The sequence below is a fragment of the Triturus cristatus genome, chromosome 4_2 (assembly GCF_964204655.1).
Source record: "Triturus cristatus chromosome 4_2, aTriCri1.1, whole genome shotgun sequence".
In the NCBI taxonomy this organism is placed as follows: Eukaryota; Metazoa; Chordata; class Amphibia; order Caudata; family Salamandridae; genus Triturus; species Triturus cristatus.
This window is the reverse complement of record NC_140586.1, coordinates 857940884-857965079: the sequence shown is the minus strand read 5'-3', so window position 1 is coordinate 857965079 and position 24196 is coordinate 857940884. Positions and strand designations below refer to the sequence as shown.

Here is a 24196-nt window from a genome sequence, read left to right as displayed (position 1 = left end):
GTATTTTTGACACTGCCTCATACCTTGTAAATAGAGGTCAACGTAATAAAGCAGTGGGTGTTTGAGCAGAAAGCCCACTGCAACACCCATTGCATGCCCCTTTCACGCTGCGTGAATAGGCGCATTATTTACAAGGCAGCGTTACACAACATTAAGTGGCTTAATGCAGCCCTGTAAATAAGGCAAAGGACTAAATGCCAACAGAAAGTCAGAAAAAGTCACATTCTGGCGGTGTAAAATTTGACCCTGGTTTTCAAAATTCTTTTGACACCCTAAAAGAGGCAATGTGCTCAGCAACAATTCTCACAGCTCCAGACTACTCTAAGCAGGGCATTGTGCAAATTGACGCCTCTGATCTAGTGATAGGAGCAGTTCTATCCCAAACCACCGATAATGACCATGACCAGCCTGTTGCTTTTATTAGCAGGAGTTTACTCCCCAGGGAAGAGCGTTGGAGTGCCATTGAGAGGGAGGCCTTTGCTGTGGTCTGGTCCCTGAAGAAGTTGCCTCCATACCTGTTTGGTCCTCACTTCCTGATTCAATCTGACCTCAGACCGCTCAGATGGCTTATGCAGATGAAAGGTGAGAACCCAAAACATTTGAGGTGGTCCATCTCCCTACAGAGAATGGACTTTACAGTGGAACACAGACCTGGGACAGCCCATGCCAATGCAAATGGACTTCCCAGGTTCTTCCACTTAGACAATGAAGACTCTCTTGGGAAAGGTTAGTCTCATCCTCTTCCATTTGTAGGGAGGGTTGTGTAGGAAAGTGCCCCTATTTGCATGGTTAGTCCCACTTTTTTTCTGACATCTGATGCACTTTCCTGTGGCTGCCTGACCAATCCTCTTTATTTAAGTCCCCTATTGTAAATAGGTCTTAGGAAACCGGGTTATTGTGGCAGTACCCCCCTGCAGGAAAGTAACCCCTTTTGCATGGTTACCACTCACTTCTTGCCTGATATCTGATGCACTTTGACTGAGTGTGCAATGGGTCCCTCCCTATCAGGTTCCCACTGCCTGTGTTCTTTCCCAAAACTGTACCTTGTTTTCACAATTGGCACAGGTACCTGTTGTACCAAGAGCCTTGTGACCAGACAGGGTCTTTATGGACTGTAGCATGTATTATGCCACCCTCAAAGACTCCTCACCTAACACATAAACACAGTCATTGCAGATTGTGTGTTTGGTGCAGATAAAACTTAAGAGTCAACATGATACACATCTACGGACTAGAAAAGAAGGGAGCGCCATGTTGGAAGTACTACAAAAGCGGAAAAATATGCTAGGACTGGTGCGAATTGTAGACTGAATGCAAATACAACTGAGAATGGTTCCGAAAAAAGTGGAAATAGTCGTGGTGTGAAAATGATTAATGCATTAATCACTGAAAAACGCAAACAGCACGTGAGCATAATGGGCTCAATCATGAATCGTGCCACGAGATTAGGTCGTTGGTCAGTGTTGGAAATATTGAACTTATATAATTCAATCTGTTGTTCCAAAATCATGTATGGGAGTGAGGTTTGGGGATTCAGAAGCATGTCCACTGTACAATTAGAGGAAAATAAGTTTCTTAGGAGGATCTTGCAGGTTCCTCAAAGCATACCGGCCTATATTATTCATGAGGAGCTAGGGATTCCCTATATCTCCGACAGATTAAGTTTTAAGCCCTTACAGTGTTGGATTAAAATCTGGACCAACCCTGAAGCAAGTCTAAGCAGAGAAATATTAATAGACTGTATTAACAGGGACAAAGGTCATAAGATACCATGGCTTAAATATGTTCAGGATAAACTGGAGTGGTTGGGTTTTGCAAAATACTTTAAGGAACCAACGTCCCTAACTCCGCAGCTAAAGGTCATGTTGAAAGCAGAATATATGAGGCGGATAGCCTGTGCCCGAGAAGACAGCGAAATTCTGAAAGTGTCAGTGAGATCTCATATATTAACAAAATCTGTTGTAGGACTAGAACCCTATCTGGCACTGATCTACAACAAAAACGATAGGTTTTTAATGACCAGATTCAGACTGGATCTCTTACATCATATTTTAGCAGTTCCCGCAGGGTACACGAAAGATATTGGTTCAAAGGGTCCCTGTGGCTGCGATCTGGGATCTCCACAGGACACCCTACATTTTGTATTCTTTTGTCCACTATATGAATATCCGCGGGCTCTTTTTTTAAAAACCATCCTAAGAGTGAATAAATTCACCCAAGTTAGAGTAGCTCTTCTATACTTAAAACTCTCCGCGGAACCCTTTACCTTGTTCTGTACTGTAAATTTTTTAAGATTAGCCGTGAAATTGAGGAATTCTAGAAGGGAGGCGTAAGTTATTCTGTTTGCCGGATACTGTAGTTGAGGCACCCGGATTAAAGTCCACCCGTAAGATAGTTTTACACTTTACACAGAACAGGAGATAATATGTGGAGTTTTCGCAATTGCTGTCTCGCAATGTTTAGAGTACTTGGGATGTTAAAAGAAGTTTGTTTTATTAGGCTACGGCTTATTTTAAATTGATTGATCTTATGTAAACTACGATCTTGTATTTTAATCAATGTTTATGTGTTGGTATCCCCTCTCTGTATAGCTGTTAGCACACTGCACTTTATAAAAACTATGAATTTGCAATTTAGCACAAATCTTAGGCCCAACTCTGCTATTGAGATCTTGGAATGGCCCATTAGATATGTTTTATTTTAATGTTTTATGATGAACTGTTCATATTATTGTATATGAAATATGTAAATATATTGTTCTTTTCTGGATGTTTTAATATCCGAATAAAGATACTTTGATGATGATGACGTGAACGGACTGGATAGACAGAAATATAAAGAATAAATGTGAACGACAGTGGGTAGAAAAGTCCGCGATATGTCCATCGACTCTTTTGCTCCCTGACTTCTGCAGGATGTCCTTAATATTCGCCTCCTTTTTTGAGCGGTTGGATGCCATTTCGTGGGGATGAAAAGCCGACAGGCGAGATGGGCAGGCACCAGTAGTCTAACCGGCAGATAAATGTGTACCGGGCTATGGGAGGCCGCCCCCTTGCCAGTGTCCACTGTAATTACTGCCTGACGGGGCTCCACCTTGTGTCCTGGGGTGTCCTCCAACCCCGCTGTGTAGGCTCCTCTCTCTTGACCCCTTCCTGGCCTGACGGGCCCCCTGCCACCCGATCTGGGGTCCCAGCAACCGTTTTATGGCCTAGCTGTTGATGTGGGCTTTCTACCAGGACCTCCTGCAGGCCTAGCTGGCAGTGGGGGCATTCCTCCTGGCTCGGTTACCGCTCCTGGAGACATCCTCTAGTTTACCCCCAGGCCCTGTCCGCATCGCATCTGCGGGCCCGAGGGGTGCACCCAATCAGTCCTTCTGGCACCTGGTCGACTACCGAGGTTCTGACCTCAGCGCCGTCCTGCAATACCTTCCAAGTCAGCCGCAGCCCGGGCCACCCGCCAGCGCCCACCGGTCTCTTCCGAGGCCTCACTTGACTCTGGCTGTCACTTGGGGCCTCTGCTGCTTCCCTGTCCGGGGTTCCAGCCTGATTCTGCCGTTCGCCTGGGACCTCTGCTGCCGCCCCGTCAGGGATTCCGGCACCTCACAGCTGAAGCTCAGAGGTCGCTGCCTTGGAGGCCTTCTCGGGTCCTGCGGTGCCGCTTTCTATTGGGTGGGCGGCACTCGGACCATCAGGCGTCCCCATAGTCCTTGTCAGTACCACCTCCTCCACAGGCCACCAGCAGCCCGGGATGGCCACTGGACCCGCTGCTTTTCGGCCCTGTTCAGCGGAGGTCCACAAGATGGCTGCTACTCTGCCGCCATCTTGGCCAGGCCACCCCTCAGCCTCTCATTTTAAGGCCCACTGGTTATTCAACAGGACAGCCCCAGAATTCAGGGAAGCACACTGGTGAGCAACACATTTGACCTAGCTTAGATAAAGATGGAGAGCATTGTGGTCGCTGTCATGACACTCAACATCTAGCATGTCTATGACGGATGGCCAAATCGGAAGGGACAGGAATATATAATCAATGCAGCTCTTTTGTGATCCACACTTTAAAAAATAGGCACCACTGAGGTCCGACCGGGACCTACCCGTACAAGCCTCGAGGCCAAAGTGGAGAGTCAATTGATCAGTAATGGGAGAGCATCTTGTAGCAGGGCCCAGATCTATCTGAGGAACACCCAAAGCGGCATCTTCTTAATTAGTTTTAGAGGCTCAGGGCCATAGGGTTTGAAAGTAACATTGAAGTCTCCGGCAATAATTACCCTATCTTTGTATGAAAGGGGATCTAAGGCTTTTTCTAAAATACATAAGGTGTTAGACATTTTGTGTACTTCACTGGGCCTGTTGTAAACATAAAAAATATACCAAGAAGAAACAGCCACATAATTTATATCAAGCCTCGTAATATGGAGGGCTAGCAAATTTTTAATCCACATAATCAAGCCTCCAGCAGGCCGACCCATACCACCTAAAGATGTGGGGCAAGAATAGGTGGTGAACCCTGACCTATGTACTGGCTCCACACACCAAGGGCCTCATTCATGAGGTTTTGGCACAGGGCAGCGCTGCAAGGAATCCTGCTGAGCTGCCCTGCCTCAAAAGAAAAGGGCAGGAATGCGCCATATCTATTCCTGCACTTTTCCCCTGAGCTGGTGCACAATGGGCTGCAATACGCCAACGTAGTCACCCTTGCATCATGGTGCAAGGGGGCCTGCCTTGCCTGCATTGCGGGCCTGATTGGTGTTGTGCAGGAAGGGGCACATTCCTGCACAAAACCAATCAATTCAGGTGATTTCCTCTTTCTATGTGCACTGCAGAATGCAGCACGCATAGAAAAAGGAAAAAATGAGGAGAAATGGAAACATTTATCTTCGTTGCACCTCCCTAATGCCACCTCAGGATGGCGTTAGATTCTGACACATTCCCAGGTTTACGATTCCTCATAAATCTGAGAATGCTTCAGATTCCTTGAGTGTTGCGTGGGAACACCCCCAGCAACACCCATGAGGTGTCTAACTGCATTGTCACTAGAACTCTATTGACACTTGGTGAAACAATAACCCAGTCTGCCTCCTAGATCACTAATATGTGATACTGGAACAAGGGAACTGAGTGTTCTTCTTCTGGTGTCTCCGTGAGTGCCGAGTATCAGTGACATACATGAAAGTAAACCCTACAAAGCACAACTTTACTCTGCCGACCTGAGACCAAGGCGCCAAACCCCACTACAAAAACACCTGAATGAATGCAATGCACAGGTGCTGGAACCCATGCATGCATGCCCTGCTTGTGACTCTTGTCCTCTCTCCTCTCACATTTCAGGTACGAGATCTCAGCATTGGGTACCTCTTGGTGTGCCTGACTTACCTCTACGTAGGAATGATCTTCTACATCTCCTTCCCAATCGCCAAGAACTGTATTGCTCAGGTAAGTGACTCACAGCTGAGCCAGTGGACATGCTGCTATACCAGTACTAGAGGTTATCCTTACAACTACTATTTGTATCAGGTTACAGAGACTTTTTCAGATGTTTAAAGGTTCATAAATAATTGGTGTCAGAAGTTTAAGCGGCAATGGCTCATTGCTTGTGTGACATTAGCGAGAGTATGGGTTGTTCATCCTGTAGTTAACTTTTTTGAGCCAAATGTAGTCCTGTTATTTTTCTTGTTTTGATGTTGAAAGAAAAGTGATTAAATAGGTGTTTATGGGGGTCAATAATTGGATGCTATTGGTGACGTTGGTTATAAAGCACTTGCAGGTAAAGGCAAGTTGGCAGTAGTAAATCTGGCTATCGCTGGTTGAAACAGTCAGTTGAGGCATGAATTTCTAAATTGATTGGACAAGGGACTTCTTCTCTGCCTTCTCTCCTTAGATGCATATGGGAATATTGGGTGATGGCCTCCACCTCCCTATCTCCCGCTAAGTGGATGACATGTTGTTGTTTCTTCAAACCAAACACTCTGACGTAGAGGGTGCCTTTAAAGCTTCAGAGGACTTTGGTCACCTATTGGGCCTTAGCAGAATTGAAATAAGTCTAATGCGTTCCCAATACATGCCCCGGCAACACCAGAAATTCCACCCAAAGTAGGACATGAACTTCGTTTGGAGCCGGACACATTCCATACCTGGGCATTCGCATCCACCACACCATCGCTGACATCTTAGAGGGTAATATCAGGACAGCTCTAAACTCCGTATGGCATTCCATCCATTTCTGGTTGACTCTCCCACCATCTGGTATGGGCAGGGGTGCGCTCTACAAGATCATGTTCCTCCCACACCTTCTAAGGTATATTGCCGCACTCCCAGTTGTGCTCCCTAAATCCATCTTTCGCAAGACTGATAGTTTGCCGATTTATCTCATTTACGAAATGGGTGCTGTAGAACTGCCAGACCAAAGAACAACTTCCTACCGATGACGACAGGCTAGTGGTCCCTGATCTGGAATTGTACTATCTTGCCTCACATCTGAAAAGGGCAGCCTACTACAAGAATGGAGTACCTGCCGGGAACCAATTTGCCCCCATTGTGCTACTCTGCGGGCCCTACTCATAAGACCACATAGCTGAACGAAAGAGCACCACACTGGGCTCCTGCTTGATACCATCCATGTACATGTGCCGGGGCTTTGCAATGACTGCAGACAAGGGTCTCGTATGTGAAAGTTCTGTCGTCTCTATTACAGTTTCCGCAGTAGGGCAACTTGTCTGGATTGCATGACTGGAAGCAGAGAGGTATGACAGAGCTTGTGGGTTGGTATACAAATGAACTGCTATGGGATTTTGCAGATCTGGTCTAGGAGACTGTACTCCTCGCACAACACTTTCTATTGTACAGAGAGGTAACGGAAGCCATGCAGAGTGCATGGGGAAGAGACGGGCGGCCCAGGGCATGGATGTCTGTCAACTATATGCACTCATTTTAAGCAAGGAGGAGATAAGGGATTATAGCGCTCAAAACACAGTACACAAATATTTAAACATAAAGGCAAATTTGTGCGGTGCTTAAAAGAGGAGGGATGTCATCCCTGCATCCCTTGAATCCAAGAGGTTATATAATTAACACACGCCTCTAATCACATGCAATATTGTGCAAATAATAGTAATATAAGTCATCCAGAAATCTGTATATTCTCCATTTTTTTCTTTTATTGGTTCAAATTCTCTGCCAGCCAAAAGTGTTTAGTCAGTGGGTAATTCACCCCTCGGCTTTCTCAGGGCTGGAAAAATTAATAGCGCAACTTTTACATCCTTCTTATGTAAATATGTAAATATTAAAACATTTCACCCTGTGCCAATAGTGACTGATCCTGGTCTGGAATCACAAAGCACAGTGAGAGGTGGAAACCCGTGCAACTTAACTATTTATCAGAAAAGCCTCACTGCGCGATCAACATTTCACAACAAAGTATACAATAATTTCATAAACATATTTATTCCTTTCTTGTTTTCGATTGATTGCCACTACATCCAAAAATTAAACGCAATTAATTCAGTCAGTCAGTCAGTAGCTTTATTTCGGCCACTAGGACCATAAAAGTACATCATTACAAAAAATTACATCCGCGTTAAGAAAGATCAAAAGCGAATGCACTCACAATCATGTTTCTACAATCATTACAGATATAAAATAGTATCATTCCATTATCTTAAAATAAGTTAAGACGCTCGTCGAGTTGATTACAAGCTAAAATTATCAGTCTAAAAAACAGTAGATGAAGCAGAAGACTGGAACGAAGTTCCCTGTTAGCTAGACCCACATATTGCCTGTTAAAATAACATTTCATGGTACAACCCACTGCTAGTCACTGCTCAGTTTTACCTTTGTTCCCGATCACTTGCCTCTCCACTCGCGCTCGACCCTGGTGGTACCCGGATGTTAGCGGGCCCGCACTGCACACAGGGTTGGCGCACTAGTCTTTTTGCTTTTACTCCACGGAAGCTACATAAATCGCGCTGGGGCGGACGCGCAGCGGACGCGCGCAGCAGGCGCGCCGGCGGTGTGCTGAAGGCGCGCCAAAGGCAAGCCCGTCTGCGCCCATCAGCATCCATAACACGTCCAGCGCCATAACCCCTGGCCAAATACGCCCCGGAAAATATAGCAGGGAGCAGCTGTTATCTTGGGACCAAGGACCATGTAAGCCACATGATCTAACTCTTTTGAGTACAACGGAATGTACTAACTGTCTGTATTGTTTGGGAGGCTTGAGCAACGATAAAGTAGGAGGGAGGGAAGGTGGAATCATGGGAGCCCAATGGGATACCCAAAGTGGCTCCCCCTCCCGGTATACAGTGGCTGGTAATCACTTGTATATCCAGGAATTAAATTTGCAATGCGTATTACTTAATATTCGATCGTTAAGTAAACACAAATACCAGATAGAGGACATGATTCGAAGCATGAACGCTGACATAATCTTTTTCACTGAAACATGGGCAGATAATGCCTCATGTCCCGATTGGAACATAGCCCTGCCAAAAGGTTATACAGTGATCTCACAGGATAGAGAGGTGGGAAGAGGGGGGGGGGGGGGTAGCTATTGTTTATAGGGAACATATAAATCTGAGGGTAATTACCATTAAGGATCTCCCGGCAGAAGCCCTGCATTTCATTATTAGCATTAACAATATCATGAATGTTCAGGGCTTATTGCTCTATCGCCCCCCTGGTTCCAAAACGCCATTTGCTCAGTCCCTGATGACTTATTTAGAGTCTCAAACTGACTCTGGCCCGTTTATGTTACTCGGGGATTTTAATTTTCATCTGGATCTTACTGACAACTCTGACACTAAAAGACTATTTGATAATCTTGTCATTTTTGGATTCACTCAGCTTGTCACAGAGCCCACCCATCAGGCGGGTCATATTTTGGGTGGTATTTTTTCAAATAACTCTAAAATAACTATGGTAAAAGTCACTCCTTTCCCATGGACAGCTCATTATGCTGTCCATTTTAAGATCAAGGTCTCACCACCACCTTTGGGGAAACAAATAAAACCTACCAAAGTTATGGCCAGAAGGTGGAATAAAGTCAGCGCAGATGACTTGCTAGTAGCTCTAGGCAAAGACCCCCTGTCGCTGTCTAAAGATTGCAATGAGGCAGCTTCTGAAATTAACTACTGGCTTCAGACAGCAGCTGACCAGGTAGCCCCTGAAAAATGGTCTACCATTAGAAGACATAAGCCCACCTCCCCCTGGTATAATCTCCATCTGAAAGCGCTAAAGGTGAAATGTCGAACAGCCGAGCGAAAATGGCGGCAGGATTATGACTAGCCTACAAAAATGAATTATAATATTGCCCTTAAAGAATATAAGAAGGCAATTATAGAGGCAAACAAGTTGTTTTTTGTCACAAAAATTGAGGAAGCGGGAAATTCCTCTAGGGAGCTTTTTAAAACAGTAAATCTGCTCTCTAAATCCCAACTGGGCACTATCTTTCATCCCGACCAAGTCATGTGTGATAAGCTAGCAACTTTTCTCCAAAATAAAGTACAAGTTATCTATAATAACCTCTCTGAAGCCTGTCAGCTTTCAGATATAGTACAACATTCACAGGTGACAGTGGGACCATTTTTGAGGGAACTAACTAGTTTCCCAATGGTCAGTCGAGAGGAAGTTTGTAATTTGCTTCTTTCCATAAAATCTGGATCACCCAAAGACCCTTGCCCTGCTACGGTACTACACCTGGCTGCTAATAGGATTGGTGATGAATTGACACCATTGATCAATCAAGTTCTGGAGTCAGGCAGTTTTCCAGTAAGCTGAAAAATGGCCACGATCAGGCCTATTCTAAAAAAGCCTACGCTAGACCCAATAGATCCCAAGAACTGCCGATTGCCGGTTTGCCTATAATGGCTAAGATCTTGGAAAAATCAATGAACAGAACATTGACTGAATACCTCGACACCAATGAAATATTGGATTTAACTCAGCATGGTTTTCGATCTAACCACTCGACCGAATCTGCTTTGATCGTAGTTGCTGAGGAGATCCGCAGAATAATTGACCAAGGGGGAAATGCAGTTTTGGTTCTGCTTGATTTGTCGGCAGCCTTCGACACCGTAAATCATACGGTGTTGGTTCAGCGGCTTCGAGACGTGGGTATTGGGGGGTCAGCGTTGTCCCTCCTATCCTCTTTTTTGGATGGGAGAGTGCAGAGCCAATACTGGGATGGTCTGCAATCAGAGAGCTTCAATCTGCCCTGTGGGGTCCCCCAGGGTTTTGCATTATCACCCACTATTTTCAATATTTACATGTTGCGACTGGCCAGCTTGATTAGGAAGCATGGTTTAGAATTCACGTCATATGCTGATGACTCCCAGCTTATAATCTCCATGGCTAAGCATCCCGATAATACGGCTGTCAGGTTTCATGCTTGCTTGGAGAAGATTATAACTTGGATGAACCACAGCTTCCTAAAAATCAATACTGACAAGACAGAAGTTATGGAATTTGGCCAGGGGCAACCTCGATGGGACGCATCTTGGTGGCCAATGACAGCTGGGGAATGTCCCACTCCTGCATTAAAGTCATCTTTGACTGCAAATTAACTTTTTCTGCTCAAGTTAACAGTCTCACCTCTTCTTGTTTCTTTTTAATTAAAACCTTAAAGAAGATTTTTCCCTTCATTAGGAAGGAATTACAGAAGTCAGTGGTAGTAGCCCTTTTACTTTCTAAATTAGACTACTGTAATGGCCTACTATTGGGAATGAGCAGGCTTCAATCACTACAGAACGCTGCTGCTAGATTACTCCTTGACATACCCAGGGGAAAACCTACTTCTGCTGGTATTCGAACCTTGCATTTGCTTCCAATTCAGCGTCGAGTTGAATTCAAGGCCTTATGTCTGGTCCATAAAGCCTTTTATGGAGGAGGCGCTAAGGCCATGCATATATTCTTTAGACCTTATAACCCACCCGATCACTAAGGTCTAGTACTTTAGGTCTTCTACATTTGGACAGAATTAGGAAGGCAAGATGGGGTGGTAGAGCTTTTTCATATTGTGCAGCAAAGTTATGGAACTCACTGCCTACTGCCATGCGTCTCCAACCAAACAGACTAGTTTTCAGGAAGACCTGGCTGTTTGCTATAACATAGGCGACTGCTATTGGGCTTTAACACAGGTACTCACCTCCTAGCGCCAAGACACCACGGCATACGAGCGCTCTACAAACACATATCCTATCCTATCCTAAAATAACATTTCATGGTACAACCCACAATGTCACTTTAGAAAGCCCCTCCGCCTGTGCCACATGCTATTTAAAAAGCGCAATATAGCAAATACGATTGGGGGGTGGATATCATATTTTAGTATTCGATAGGCCTCTAAGCAGCGCCTAAACCCTAGGGGCCTCATTTATGAGAAGTGACGCATCGCTGCGTGAAAGCAGCGATGCGTCACTTCTCAGTGCGCCCTCCTTGCGACATGATGGATGCGTCACATTTACAGTGTGACGCATCATGTCGCAAGGAGTTACAGATACGTCAGTATTTCTGACATATCTGTAGGCGCAAAAGTGACGCATTGCTGGAGTGTGTCACAAAAGTGACGCAAGTCCAGCAATGTGTCCTTTCACATGGGGCAAGCCCCATGTGAAAGGGTCTGCGTCAGTCTTACGCCTGGTGTGAGGCAGGCGTAAGATATTGATGCATTTGCATCCTAGAAGTGGCGCAGTGAAATCTCTTAGATTTCACTGCATCACTTCTACGATGCTTACTTAGGTGGGAACACCCACCCTGCATACATTATACCTGACGCAGGTATAATGTAGTGCAGGGGTTTACAAAGTGACGCATCTACCTAGATGCGTCAGTTTGTAAATATGGTGCAACAAGGTCTACTTTTTACGCCGCTGGTGTGTCACAAAAAGTGACGCACCGGCGGCGCAAAAGTGACGCAAGGACTCATAAATGAGCCCCTAGATTTCTACATATTTGAATTAACCAACGTTTACTCAGCAGGTGGTATGCAGGGCAGAAAAACAATACGTGAATTTCAGACTCTACCCTGCAGTTGCACGCAGGACAATCTTCCTTGTTTTCTGTGGTCCATCTGCTGGTAAAACTCATTAGTGGAAGGTTCCCCAGTCTAAATTGCATATACAATTTCCTGGCCAGGGGGGTAAATCACATCCAGGAAGGATTCTTTACTATATACAGCCTTTACTTGGAGGAACTCTGCTGTCATCCGACCGCTAGTAGTACTTTCCTGGAGGGATGATAGGTTTAATTGCCTATAGTGCTGCACTAGATCTAGCCTGGATATTAATGGGCACGATGACTCGGGCGTTTTCCAGAGGTCCTGCCTTCCTAGCCTAACAGAGAGATCCCTTATGTGGGAACACCACGGTATTTTCTTATTAGTTGGATTAGAAAGGATCTCCCTGAGCTCGGCTCTGTAGCAGGACAATTCCATTGTCACCCATACCCTACACCAGAATGTAATGGGCCTGAGGGCAATCTCTTCATCAATGGGCCTCATGCCCAGGTCCATACGGAGGGGAACTAGGGGGGTTGCTACAAGGAAGTCCCAGTAACTGCCTCATGAAGTTGTTCTCTGTTTTCATGAGATTAGAGGAAGAACAGTGCCCCCACCGTTCAGCCCCATATGAGGTGGCCCCCCTTGCTTGGGCTTTATATATTTCAACAACGGGGGTGACTGGCTTGAACGTGGAGGTTCTGTACATTTTCATAATACCCCCACCGTCTGTGTTAACTTGAGTCTTGCCTTGGCCAGTTGGGAATCCCACTCAAAGTGTTCTGATAGTGTGATACCCAGGTACTTGAATATCCTCACCCTATCCAGAGGTGTACCATTTAGGGAGGGATTTGAGCGGTTGGTTTTGGGGGGATTGAAGACCATATATTTGGTCTTAGTTAAATTGATCTCCAAGCCCCTCATGTTACAGAACTCCGCAAAGCCGTCCAGGGTGCGTTGTATACCCGTTGGTGATTTGGACAATAACAAAGTATTGTCCGTAAACATCAACACGGGAACCTTCCCCGAAACTAGCTTTGGGGCGTCATTATCCTTGATGTTATTGAGATGGTCAATGAGCCCGTTAATATAGAGACAAAATCAAGTGGGGGGAGCACACATCCCTGGCGTACCCCCTTTTTGACAGGGAAGCGTGCAGAGAGTTCCCCATATTTTCCACATCTTACTTGTGTATGTAGCCTCACTAGCACATTAAGGAGGTATGGTGGAATCCTGAGGTCGTGTTGTACTTTCCAGAATTTCTCCCTTGGAACCAAGTCAAAGGCCGACTTCAGATCAACGAATATAAGGTAGAGGCTGCCACCCTCTATGGTCACCGTTTTCCAGAAAAGTAGTTGTAATCTGAATATCTGGTCAACGGTTGATGTATTCGTTCTGAAGCCGGCCTGATACGGGCTTAGGATCTCCTCCTCCTCTATCCAACCCTGTACTCGGTCCAAAAGGACCCGTCCCATCAGTTTTTGGGTGATGTCAATTAAACTGATGGGTCTATAGTTTGAGGGTAGGAGAGGGCAACCTTTTTTGTGTATGGGGACTATCTCTGCCCCGCGCCAGGTATCCAGGGGATCCATGCCCTTCAAGATGTCATTAAATAGGGCACACAGATAGGGAACCCAAATTTTGGGTTCCATCCGGAAGAGATCCCCGGGTAGTTTGTCTAAACCTGGCGCTTTATTACACTGCAATTTGTTAATAGCATTCCCCACTTCGGCCATGGTAATCTCCCACAGCCCCTCTTGATGGAACTGCTGGGATGGGCTCGGAGAGCCAGTGGTAACACCTACTACATCCTTCTCGTCATACAGTGCCCCAAAGTGTGTCTCCCAGACTTCGGGCGCTATGTTGGGCTCTAGGGCGGGTCACCCTTCCCTGTCCCCAGAACTTACTATTGCCCAGAATGATTTCAAATCTTTGTCGTTCAGGGTAGTCCTAAGGGCTTCCCAATTATCCGCTTCCCAGTTTTTCTTTTCCATTTGGATAGTCCTTTTGTACCTGGCCCTAAGCCGTTTAATTAGTGGCCTGTCCTTTGCCTTCACTGCATCTAATAGGTCCTGTTTAGCTATGCGACAACTTGCGTTAAACCAAGAGCATTTGGGGCGATTATTTTCCCTTGGAGTTATCACTGGGTAAAATAAGTCAAACAATTTTGCCGTTAACTGCTCATGAATTTTACATGCCCTAACTTGAGTCCCTGTATGAACCTCAGCCCGACCTACTGCCCACATTTCAGCTAACAACGGTAGTGCTAGCTGGTAAATATTAGCCAACTTAGATGGAGATTTCTGGATGTGGCTCCATCTAACCCTCCGTCTATTATTAGATAGCGTTATTGCATTGGTCTCCATGGTAGGAGGGGGTGGTGGGTTAGACATGCCCATGTTCCCTATTTTTAGAGTCACTATCAGGGCGTTGTGGTCACTGTCCTGTCTCGGGTGGACATAGAAGTCGAGGACCTTGTCCCAGAGTCTAGTTTCCAGCAGGATGTAATCGAGCAAGGAGGCCCGCCCTTCTCTGTTGAACGTCAACTGGCCCGGCTGATCAGATTTGGTCCTCCCATTGCATGCCCTCAATGAGAGGGCAAAAGTGAGCGAGTGGAGTTGCATAGCCAGTGGTGACCAAACTTTAATCTGTGTAATCTGTGGCTCAGGTATCGACCAGTGCTGATCTTCTTCAGTGGGCACACCTAGATTTAGATTAGTAAGTGGCTCGAATTGGCAATTAAAGTCGCCTCCTACGATCAGCAAAATCGCTGGATCCAGGGTTGGTATAAAGCGCCCCAACTGATCTATGACACCCGATTCCTGTCTGTTGTTCACAGGTCTAGAGTATACGTTAATTAAGGCTATTTTTAACTTTGTGGAGCAAAGACACATTGGATGTCATTGGAGGGAGATGTCGTCTGCTCGGCTTTAACGCCGAGATGTGTACCCACCCAGATAGTTAAACCACCAGAGGGTCTCCCCCTCGTAGTGGCCATAGTGTTGAAAGACGCAAAGCCCACCCTCTGGTATTCTTCCCTGGCCCATGTCTCTTGAAATATGCAGATGTCATGGTTATCCAGAAAACGACCCCATCTGGGCAGGATAATTTATTTTTAAGTCCTGCCAGGTTCCAGGACAAGATCCACAAGCCGCCGCCCGTTCTCTTGTCCTGCACTGTACCTCAGTGTTGGTGACGCATAGGGCCAAAGGATCACCAGGATGGGCTCCGACTAGGCTATCAGGTGCCCCACCCAATTCTCTTTTTCTACTTAGACCCCTTCGAGCTACTAAAGGTGGGGCAACCGAAACCCTTATTCACTGTGTGCTAACTAATGGCAGGCTAGTACACAGGGCAATGACCGAGCTACTCCCCCCTACAGGTCGAGACCCACTGGACTCTATTTCTGTCCTTTGTACCTGCCGCGGGGTTGTAGGGTAGTCCCCTTCCTGGGGCCCCTCCCCCAGTCAGTCCACCTCCTCTAGACCTTCATATCTGTTGTTCACCAAGATGTTAAATTGGGGGCGCCTGTTGTACATGTCCCATCTGCTCTCCTGTGCGGACCCAGGGCCCATCTTTTGAGCTACCGGTATTGCGCTATCTATTACAGTTGTTTGTTGGTGAGAATAGAAAAAGTCTAAGGGGCGGAGACTAATTCCTGTTGGAATGTTATGGCGGTTAGTGGTAGTGTGGAGTAGGTTTCTGACAGTGTTGGGATTGTTAAAATGAATGACAACACACTCCCCTGGGTCTGTTTTCCTACGAGTTCCCAACCACCCAACTCTTCGGACCATTATGATTTCCCGTACTCTAGCATGCTCAAAATGTTTGTATCTTGCAAGCCAGAACAGACATTTATTTCTGAGTTCAAGTTGGGTCTCCTTTGCATTGGGTGCAATTGGCGGGGTTCCTGTCAATATGACTACGTATGGAGCACATGCCGGGGGGAGATTTATATGGGGCAGGTGAGTATCGTCAGTCACATTCCTCGCTGCTTATGGCCTTGCTCTGGTTGCCTGCTCTTTTTACTGCTAGCATCCAAGCCTGGGGGGTAAGGATTGTCACTACTTCCGTCACCAAGGGGAATACTCTCAGCTCAAAGATAGTGACTAGAGCTGCCGTTTCTCTTCTCCTTTCTCCCGCTCGCTACCCCTACCTCATGCATGGTAGACGGTCCCTCCATGGTACACTCTCCCCCTGTTGTATGTGTGATGGTTGAAATGACCCCATGGCAACCTATTTCGTTCCCTCCCCTCACTAGATTGGTAGTGTGTTTGGGGTGTGCTTCAGGCCCTGCATCCCCTACTGCCAGTGCTTTCTCAAGTTTATATAGTCTGTTAATTAGAGGGGCTAGTTCTTCTCTGAGTGTGACTCTCACTTTATCATGGAGTGTCTCCATCAAGTTTCGTGCCCACGGTGGGTATGGAATATCTCCGTTGACAGATTGGTGGCTAACCTGTTCGGATTCTTGCTCTGTACCCCCCCTCCCCCGTGGTCAACTATGGTCTCCCCACAGAGTTTTTTTTTTCCTTGGGCCGGCCTCAGAGGTTAGTTTGCGTTTGCAGTTCTTGGGAATGTTTGTAAATGGTCTGCCCTTGCGCAATACCTTCTTTGGTGGAATGTCCAGGGTGGGTGTCGGGCTTCTTTCAGCCAGCTGTGGTTGGGTCGTAGTTGCCGGTGTAGACGGATCCGGCGTTTGTATAAAAATATCAGGTGTAATTGACAACTTCCGCTCCGTTAGCTCAATTTCAGTGTTCACCACCCCAATGGCTCTCTGCAGCATTTTATCTATTGATGTTTGGGACAGTGAAGAAGCACTAGTTGGTTTGTTTCTACTGAGACCTACCCTTTTCCCCATTTTTCCGCTACCTATCACTTGGTTCATACGCCCAGTTTGGTCTGGGAGTGGGCAGGGGGGATCACCCAACAACACAATTAGAACATTAATCAGTGTCCACAGCGGATCCCTATTTAAAGGTATCCCTCCTAAATCCGGGGATTTTGGTAGCTTTGTGGACCTGGCCCACTGCAATCTGAACAATGGGTGGAGCGATACTGTAATTGCCTATCACCATCTCAGTCACACAGCACTAGGTCGGACCAGTTGGTTAATGTCTCAGACTCTATGCCATCGGATCCATAGAGGTGGGAGTAGTGTTAAAAGTCTTACCCACTATCTTCTACGCGTCGCTGGAACCTGTGGAATCCGCCATGGGGGGGTGGCCCAGCCCGGCATCTGATGGGCGCGGACGGGCCCGCCCTTCGCCTGGGCTTCGCCCGGGCAGCTCCTGCGCTGCGGGAGTGCTTCGATGACGCCCTCAGCAGGCGGCCAGCAATGCATGCTGGGGCTTGGAGTCCAGCAATGCCGTTCCACTCATGGCGGGACCCAGTTGGCAGGGCAAACAGTCACCTAGCCATTTCCCTCACGGCCGGTGACAGGTCAGAAGGCAGAGCAAAGAATTGGTGAGCACGTCCCGCGCTGCGGGAGAGCCCCTCTCTAATTACCGCGCCTACTGGCGCTTCGATGACGCCCTCAGCAGGCGTCCAGGAATGCCTGCTGGGGCTTGGAGTCCAGCAATGCCGTTCCCCTCATGGCAGGACCCAGTTGACAGGGCAAACAGTCACCTAGCCGTTTCCCTCACGGCCGGTGACAGGTCAGAAGGCAGCGGGTGATGGCGTTGAGTAATGCCGTTCCCCTCACAGCAGAGCAAAGAACTGGTGAGCGCGTCCCGCGCTGTGGGAGGGCCGCTCTCAATTTACCATCCCTCTTGGCGCTTCGATGATGCCCTCAGCAGGCGTCCAGCAATGCCTGCTGGGGCTTGGAGTCCAGCAATGCCGTTCCCCTCAAGGCGGGATCCAGTTGGCAGGGCAAACAGTCACCTAGCCGTTTCTCTCACGGCCGGTGACAGGTCAGAAGGCAGCGGGTGATGGCGTTGAGGAATTCCGTTCCCCTCACAGCGGAGCAAAGAACTGGTGAGCAATTATTTTAAATAAGTGTAAGTTGTGCACCCGTTAAGGAATACGATACCATGAACCACTACATGCATGCCCCGTGACTCCATATCCAAGTGAAGCCCTAAGCTACCTAACCGTAAGTATCTGTCACCCGATATAAAGTTTAGAAGGTTCCTTTTTTGTTTGTATCAAATCTGTGAAGGACAAAATAAGTAAATCAGGGGCAGATTTACAAGCCCCTTGCGACAACTTTACGCTGCCGTTGCTTCACTTCTGTGACTCAGCGTCGTCGTAAACAGTGCGCCACTTTGCGACATAATTACAACGTGACTGTTGGAAAACGAGGCAGTATCTGTGAGGTCTCCACAAATAACATGTCACATTTGTCCTTCACTGGGGACCAAACACCCTATTGTAGCGCTTGACTCTCAGAGGGAACCGTTGCAGAGCAGTCTAAGGCTTACTCAAGGGAGGTGGTGTAGTCTAATAATAATCAAGAACAAAGGGAGAGCTAGGGACAACAAGGGGGGGTTGTGTCCATATCCCCTGGAATTAGATAAGCTTTGTCAGAAGAGGACACGCCCAGTGTGGTATGGTACGGTCAAATGAAGCAAATGTTTGGGAACCCACCAAGTGGGTTAAAAGACCCCTCACACACCAACCTGGTTGGTGTCATGCTTCATCATCGGGGCCCCAACCGGGTGGCCGAATGCCTCCCGGTTGTGCTGCGACGCCTGACTACAGCGGAGCTGGTGTAGTGCAAAAGTGTGATGTGGTGATAATTTAAAAAATACCACTGAGAATCCTTACCACAGAAAAATTTATTATTGGCGGCTCAGGGTATTGGTTAAAAGGATATGTGGTGCAACTAAATGGAGAAGTAATTATCTATTAGTTGACTATGTGGTGGGTCTACATGTTTCAGCTCTCTAGTAAAAGTAATGAGGAGCTTTCATCAGGACCAGTGAGAAGTGAGTGGCAAAAGGTGTAGTGCCACGTGGTGAAAAAAATAAAAATTGGGTTACCTACACACTCGCTAAGGTGTGTGGAACGCGGTGTCAACACATTAGCGGACACTTGGCGCAAACCTGTGGAAGAAAAAACAAGACAGCACACAATACACATTTAACATTGGTGCACTGGATGGCAGGCGACATACAGATAGTTTTAATGTGCCGTGAAATATCAAACCTGTCTTCAATGAGCGTACTGTGAGTGACACACATACCTATGAAGTGTATCATGCTGCTATGCAGAGGAGCGGAGGCAAGACCATTAGGAATGCTAGATGATGCGTAAAAACGTTCTGTGGACTAAGGGTGCCAAGTGGTAAATACCGCGGCACTATGTGGGGCTATATGTGAAAGTCATACGAACAGCCGCCAAGTGATATTGCTGGCAATGATTGCGGAACCTAGAAATGAGGTATGTACACAGTGAGGGGCCCAGGGTGCGCTAAAAGTGAGGGGCTGCATGGAGCCTCCAAGCGCTGTAGAAGGTTGCTGGGCACCGACTCAATAAGACAATGCGCAAAAGTAGCAAGTGGAAAGGTAATTACACTATGGCTGAGTGAAGGCCGCTCTTTTCGAAACTAAGACAGATCACTACAAGAAAAGGGGTACTCGAAGAAGCCGTTCCTATTCCTCCTAGGGACACTCCAGGGTACTTCATGTATCATAAACATGGCTTAGACGCTATATTATTTCTTGATTTATGGGTAGACTACACCAAGGAATTACCAGAAAGTCAGAGGTGGCCCACAGCGGGAACCTGGGATGCAGAGTGCATCATGAAAGTAGAAGAAGAGTTATGGAAAAGGAAAGTCAGACAGTCACAGAAAGACGCCGTTGAGTTATGGCGTAAAGAATCTCATAGACGTACAGAAAAAGCACTCCGACAGGAAGAAAAGAATAAAGAGAGTTCAAATAAAGTTCGAGAAAATTTATTAATTGAAGAAGGTATCCGAGTGAAATCAGAACAAGTAGACAGACAAAGAAATGCCCTTATGAATGGTATGTATCCCCTTCTGGCCGAAGGATTACCTAAAGCTACTCCAGAAATACCGAAAGACTTGCCACCCCCATTATTCCCAATAAAGGTACATCCTAAGGGGCATCCTAGAACCGCAGAAGATGTCTTTCTTTCCTCATATTTAGACGACGCAGCTCCCGAATATGCTAATTCCGCCCCACATAGACCGCATACCAGGGAGGTTCAACGCCAAGATCCAGTACCCGTATCCCTACAGCAACAGATCGTGTCACAAGTTCCGGCAAGCGCATCTGTTTCTACATCCGTTCCTACAGCTACTTCTATAGCTGTGTCCACGCCTATAGTTGCTGTGTCACGTTCAACGAATCCTTTCACACCCGACACCCCAGATGGGGCTACGGGAGGTGCTACCAATATTTTTTCTACGCCACCCAGAATAAATAAACTTACTTTTCAAGAGTCAGCACATTCACGTACCCCCAAACTCATAAATGCCCGTACGCTTAAGGAACTTCTTATAGATTGTAGATATGACCTTGTGCCCGGCAAAGAGGACGAAATGATCATGGCATCATTGCGTATCAGACGAGCCGCAGTGTATTTAGGGAAGTTACCAGGAATGACTGCGCATCTAGATAAAATATATCATTTTGTCCAAACAGGGCGAGATCCAGAATGTATTAACAGAGCTATGGAATACCAGAAAGTGGAGATACAGGGGGAACTGTTACGTTTCCTCATAAATTGTGTGATCAGAAATGAAGACCGACCGGGGGTAGACCCGGAAGCAATGCAAATTCTTACCAGATGGAGCCAGAATATATCAGAAGGTAGACATGATAAACAAAATTGTATAATAGCCATGTGCCGAAAGATCCGTAAAGAAATAGAACGCCTACACGAAGAAAGATTAGCGGTAGACGAGTTCGAACAAAGCGAGGAGGAAGGGTCAGGACTGCCCGCAGGACAGTCAGACACCATAGCCTATGTAGGTAGAGGAAGATCTTGTAATAGTAATAGATGTCCTATTGACCCGATACGTCCGATATGTCCAGATAATAACAGGAATTTCCAAATACCTATAATTAACATCAGGTCTAACGAGCATTCGTTCCAAGCCGCCGACAAACTACTCCGAGAACGAAGGGGTTATCATTTCCTCGATTCTATGGATGAACAAGATTTAGCTAGGGCAGCTGTCCATTGGGTGGACAGTCCCGGAAAATATAGTGATGATACAGTAGCACGCACATTTTTGAATCTCACCCCAGATGAACAGCGGTTAGCTGGGATTTATATGATTCAACAACTCATTATACTATATCAGAGTCAGCATTCGGACCCTGGTCCCTTACCTGACATATTGACTGAATTGCTTATGAATAGATGGAGAGGTTCAGGTACTAAATTAATTAAATAAATTCTAGAATCAAGAAAGCAGTATATTCTTTTTGTATGTTCAGACCGTGTCTCATTGCCCATCAAGGAAAGAACAACGTATTACTTGGATAGACAGAATCCCTTACGAGAAGTGCACCCAATAAAGGGCGAGGACAACGAGTTTAAGCGCGTATTTGTATATACGCCCATATCGAAAATAGAATTGTTAGAAATGAAGAAAGTGGTACCCAGTCATGACAAAGATCCAGCGGGTTTTCACCGAGAAATTAAAGACATGTTACTCATGGGAGAGTATACCTATCCCGACATTATGACAATATTAAAGGTATTGATGCCTGCTGGCATTTATGAGAAACTCAGGGAAAAAGAGTGGGAGGTAGGAGACCAAAAGATAGAATGGTCAGTATTAGAAGCGGAAGAAAAGGCCCGAACTGCAGGAGCAGGACTTGGGGATAAAACTAAAGCACTACCAGGTTTATTAGTACAGGTACTGCCACGTTTATTAACTACGAAAAAGGAAGATTGGGGTACAATTTCAGCCTGTAAGCAGAAGCAAGATGAAGACACTAGTGATTACTATGCCCGATTTGAAAAATGTTTTGGTATAAATAGTGGCCTAAAAGCAAGTAGCGAATCATACCCACATCTGTTTGTAACAAAATTAGTAGAAAATGCCCTGCCCCAAGTAAAGAATAGAGTATTAAAATTCGAGAGTACCTGGCAAGGTAACACTCCATCACAAATGTTACAAATGTTACAGTACCATCACAATAGAATTAGAGAGGAACAAGAACATGAACACAGACGCATGAAAGACACGAAAATGAAAATGCTAGTTTCTCAGACAGTTCCAGCTGAAGGACATAAAAAGGGTATGACACATTCCGGTGATTCAGCAGGACCTGTAAAAGGGACATGCAATTATTGTAAAAAACCAGGTCATTACGTACACGATTATCCAGTTTTGAAACATAATATCACCATAGGTAAAACACAAGAAAGACCACGGCCACCTAGACAGGACCAGAATGAACAAGGAGCTCCGCAGCATGCACAGTCCATGCCAGCTTCACAACAGTCTATACAGTTTGTGCCAGCTGCACCAGCGCTGCCTGTTGCTGCCACACAAACCACGACACGACAACTGTACCAGACCGCACAGTACGACTATCCTGATTATCAACGATACGCATGAACAAGCCTAGAGAGGGAAGTTGACTTACCCCTTATCGAGATCCCTGTAGATCAAGAAGGACCTTATGTACATAGTGAATTATTAGGCCAAGACAGAACATTTTTACTCGATACAGGGGCAAGTCGAACAACCATAAAACGTAGTGAAGTTCCAGGGGCACCCCTCTCAGGCTCACAGAATATTTCCCTTGGTTTTTCAGGAAAACCTATTGTTAATGAAGTGTCGCAGCCTTTCTTTTCACGTGGGCGCACTCCGCTGGTCTTTAGCAAGTAGCCCCATAGGATTGTGGATGATAGAGTAGCAGCGGCGAGTACACCTATGCTACAAAGTGTAATAATAAATGCCATCCCTGGACACGTGTTTCGAGGTAGTTGCCTCTCGTCAGCAGGGAGCAGGACTGTGTGGGGGGTGCCGTAGACTGCCAAAAAATATAAGGTTTAAGTACCTTTCGTGGCGGCGCGCGGGTGCAGACTCCAGGCTCGTCAGCCAATCGCTCATGGAGCTTCAAACATTCTTTTCACGTGGGCGCACTCCGCTGGTCTTTAGCAAGTAGCCCCATAGGATTGTGGATGATAGAGTAGCAGCGGCGAGTACACCTATGCTACAAAGTGTAATAATAAATGCCATCCCTGGACACGTGTTTCGAGGTAGTTGCCTCTCGTCAGCAGGGAGCAGGACTGTGTGGGGGGTGCCGTAGACTGCCAAAAAATATAAGGTTTAAGTACCTTTCGTGGCGGCGCGCGGGTGCAGACTCCAGGCTCGTCAGCCAATCGCTCATGGAGCTTCAAACATTCTTTTCACGTGGGCGCACTCCGCTGGTCTTTAGCAAGTAGCCCCATAGGATTGTGGATGATAGAGTAGCAGCGGCGAGTACACCTATGCTACAAAGTGTAATAATAAATGCCATCCCTGGACACGTGTTTCGAGGTAGTTGCCTCTCGTCAGCAGGGAGCAGGACTGTGTGGGGGGTGCCGTAGACTGCCAAAAAATATAAGGTTTAAGTACCTTTCGTGGCGGCGCGCGGGTGCAGACTCCAGGCTCGTCAGCCAATCGCTCATGGAGCTTCAAACATTCTTTTCACGTGGGCGCACTCCGCTGGTCTTTAGCAAGTAGCCCCATAGGATTGTGGATGATAGAGTAGCAGCGGCGAGTACACCTATGCTACAAAGTGTAATAATAAATGCCATCCCTGGACACGTGTTTCGAGGTAGTTGCCTCTCGTCAGCAGGGAGCAGGACTGTGTGGGGGGTGCCGTAGACTGCCAAAAAATATAAGGTTTAAGTACCTTTCGTGGCGGCGCGCGGGTGCAGACTCCAGGCTCGTCAGCCAATCGCTCATGGAGCTTCAAACATTCTTTTCACGTGGGCGCACTCCGCTGGTCTTTAGCAAGTAGCCCCATAGGATTGTGGATGATAGAGTAGCAGCGGCGAGTACACCTATGCTACAAAGTGTAATAATAAATGCCATCCCTGGACACGTGTTTCGAGGTAGTTGCCTCTCGTCAGCAGGGAGCAGGACTGTGTGGGGGGTGCCGTAGACTGCCAAAAAATATAAGGTTTAAGTACCTTTCGTGGCGGCGCGCGGGTGCAGACTCCAGGCTCGTCAGCCAATCGCTCATGGAGCTTCAAACATTCTTTTCACGTGGGCGCACTCCGCTGGTCTTTAGCA

At 46.7% G+C, this 24196-nt stretch overlaps 1 protein-coding gene across 3 annotated transcripts in view; it reads left to right on the top strand.

The window, feature by feature from the left end:
- Positions 1 to 24196, top strand: part of LOC146835264 (neutral amino acid transporter 9-like) — a 519311-nt gene that overhangs the window by 312665 nt on the left and 182450 nt on the right. For all 3 annotated transcript variants that reach the window (XM_085602846.1, XM_085602845.1, XM_085602847.1), the window contains one exon: positions 5328 to 5432. In XM_085602846.1, coding sequence (XP_085458972.1) covers positions 5328 to 5432 — 105 coding nt within the window. The remainder of the gene's footprint in view (positions 1 to 5327; positions 5433 to 24196) is intronic.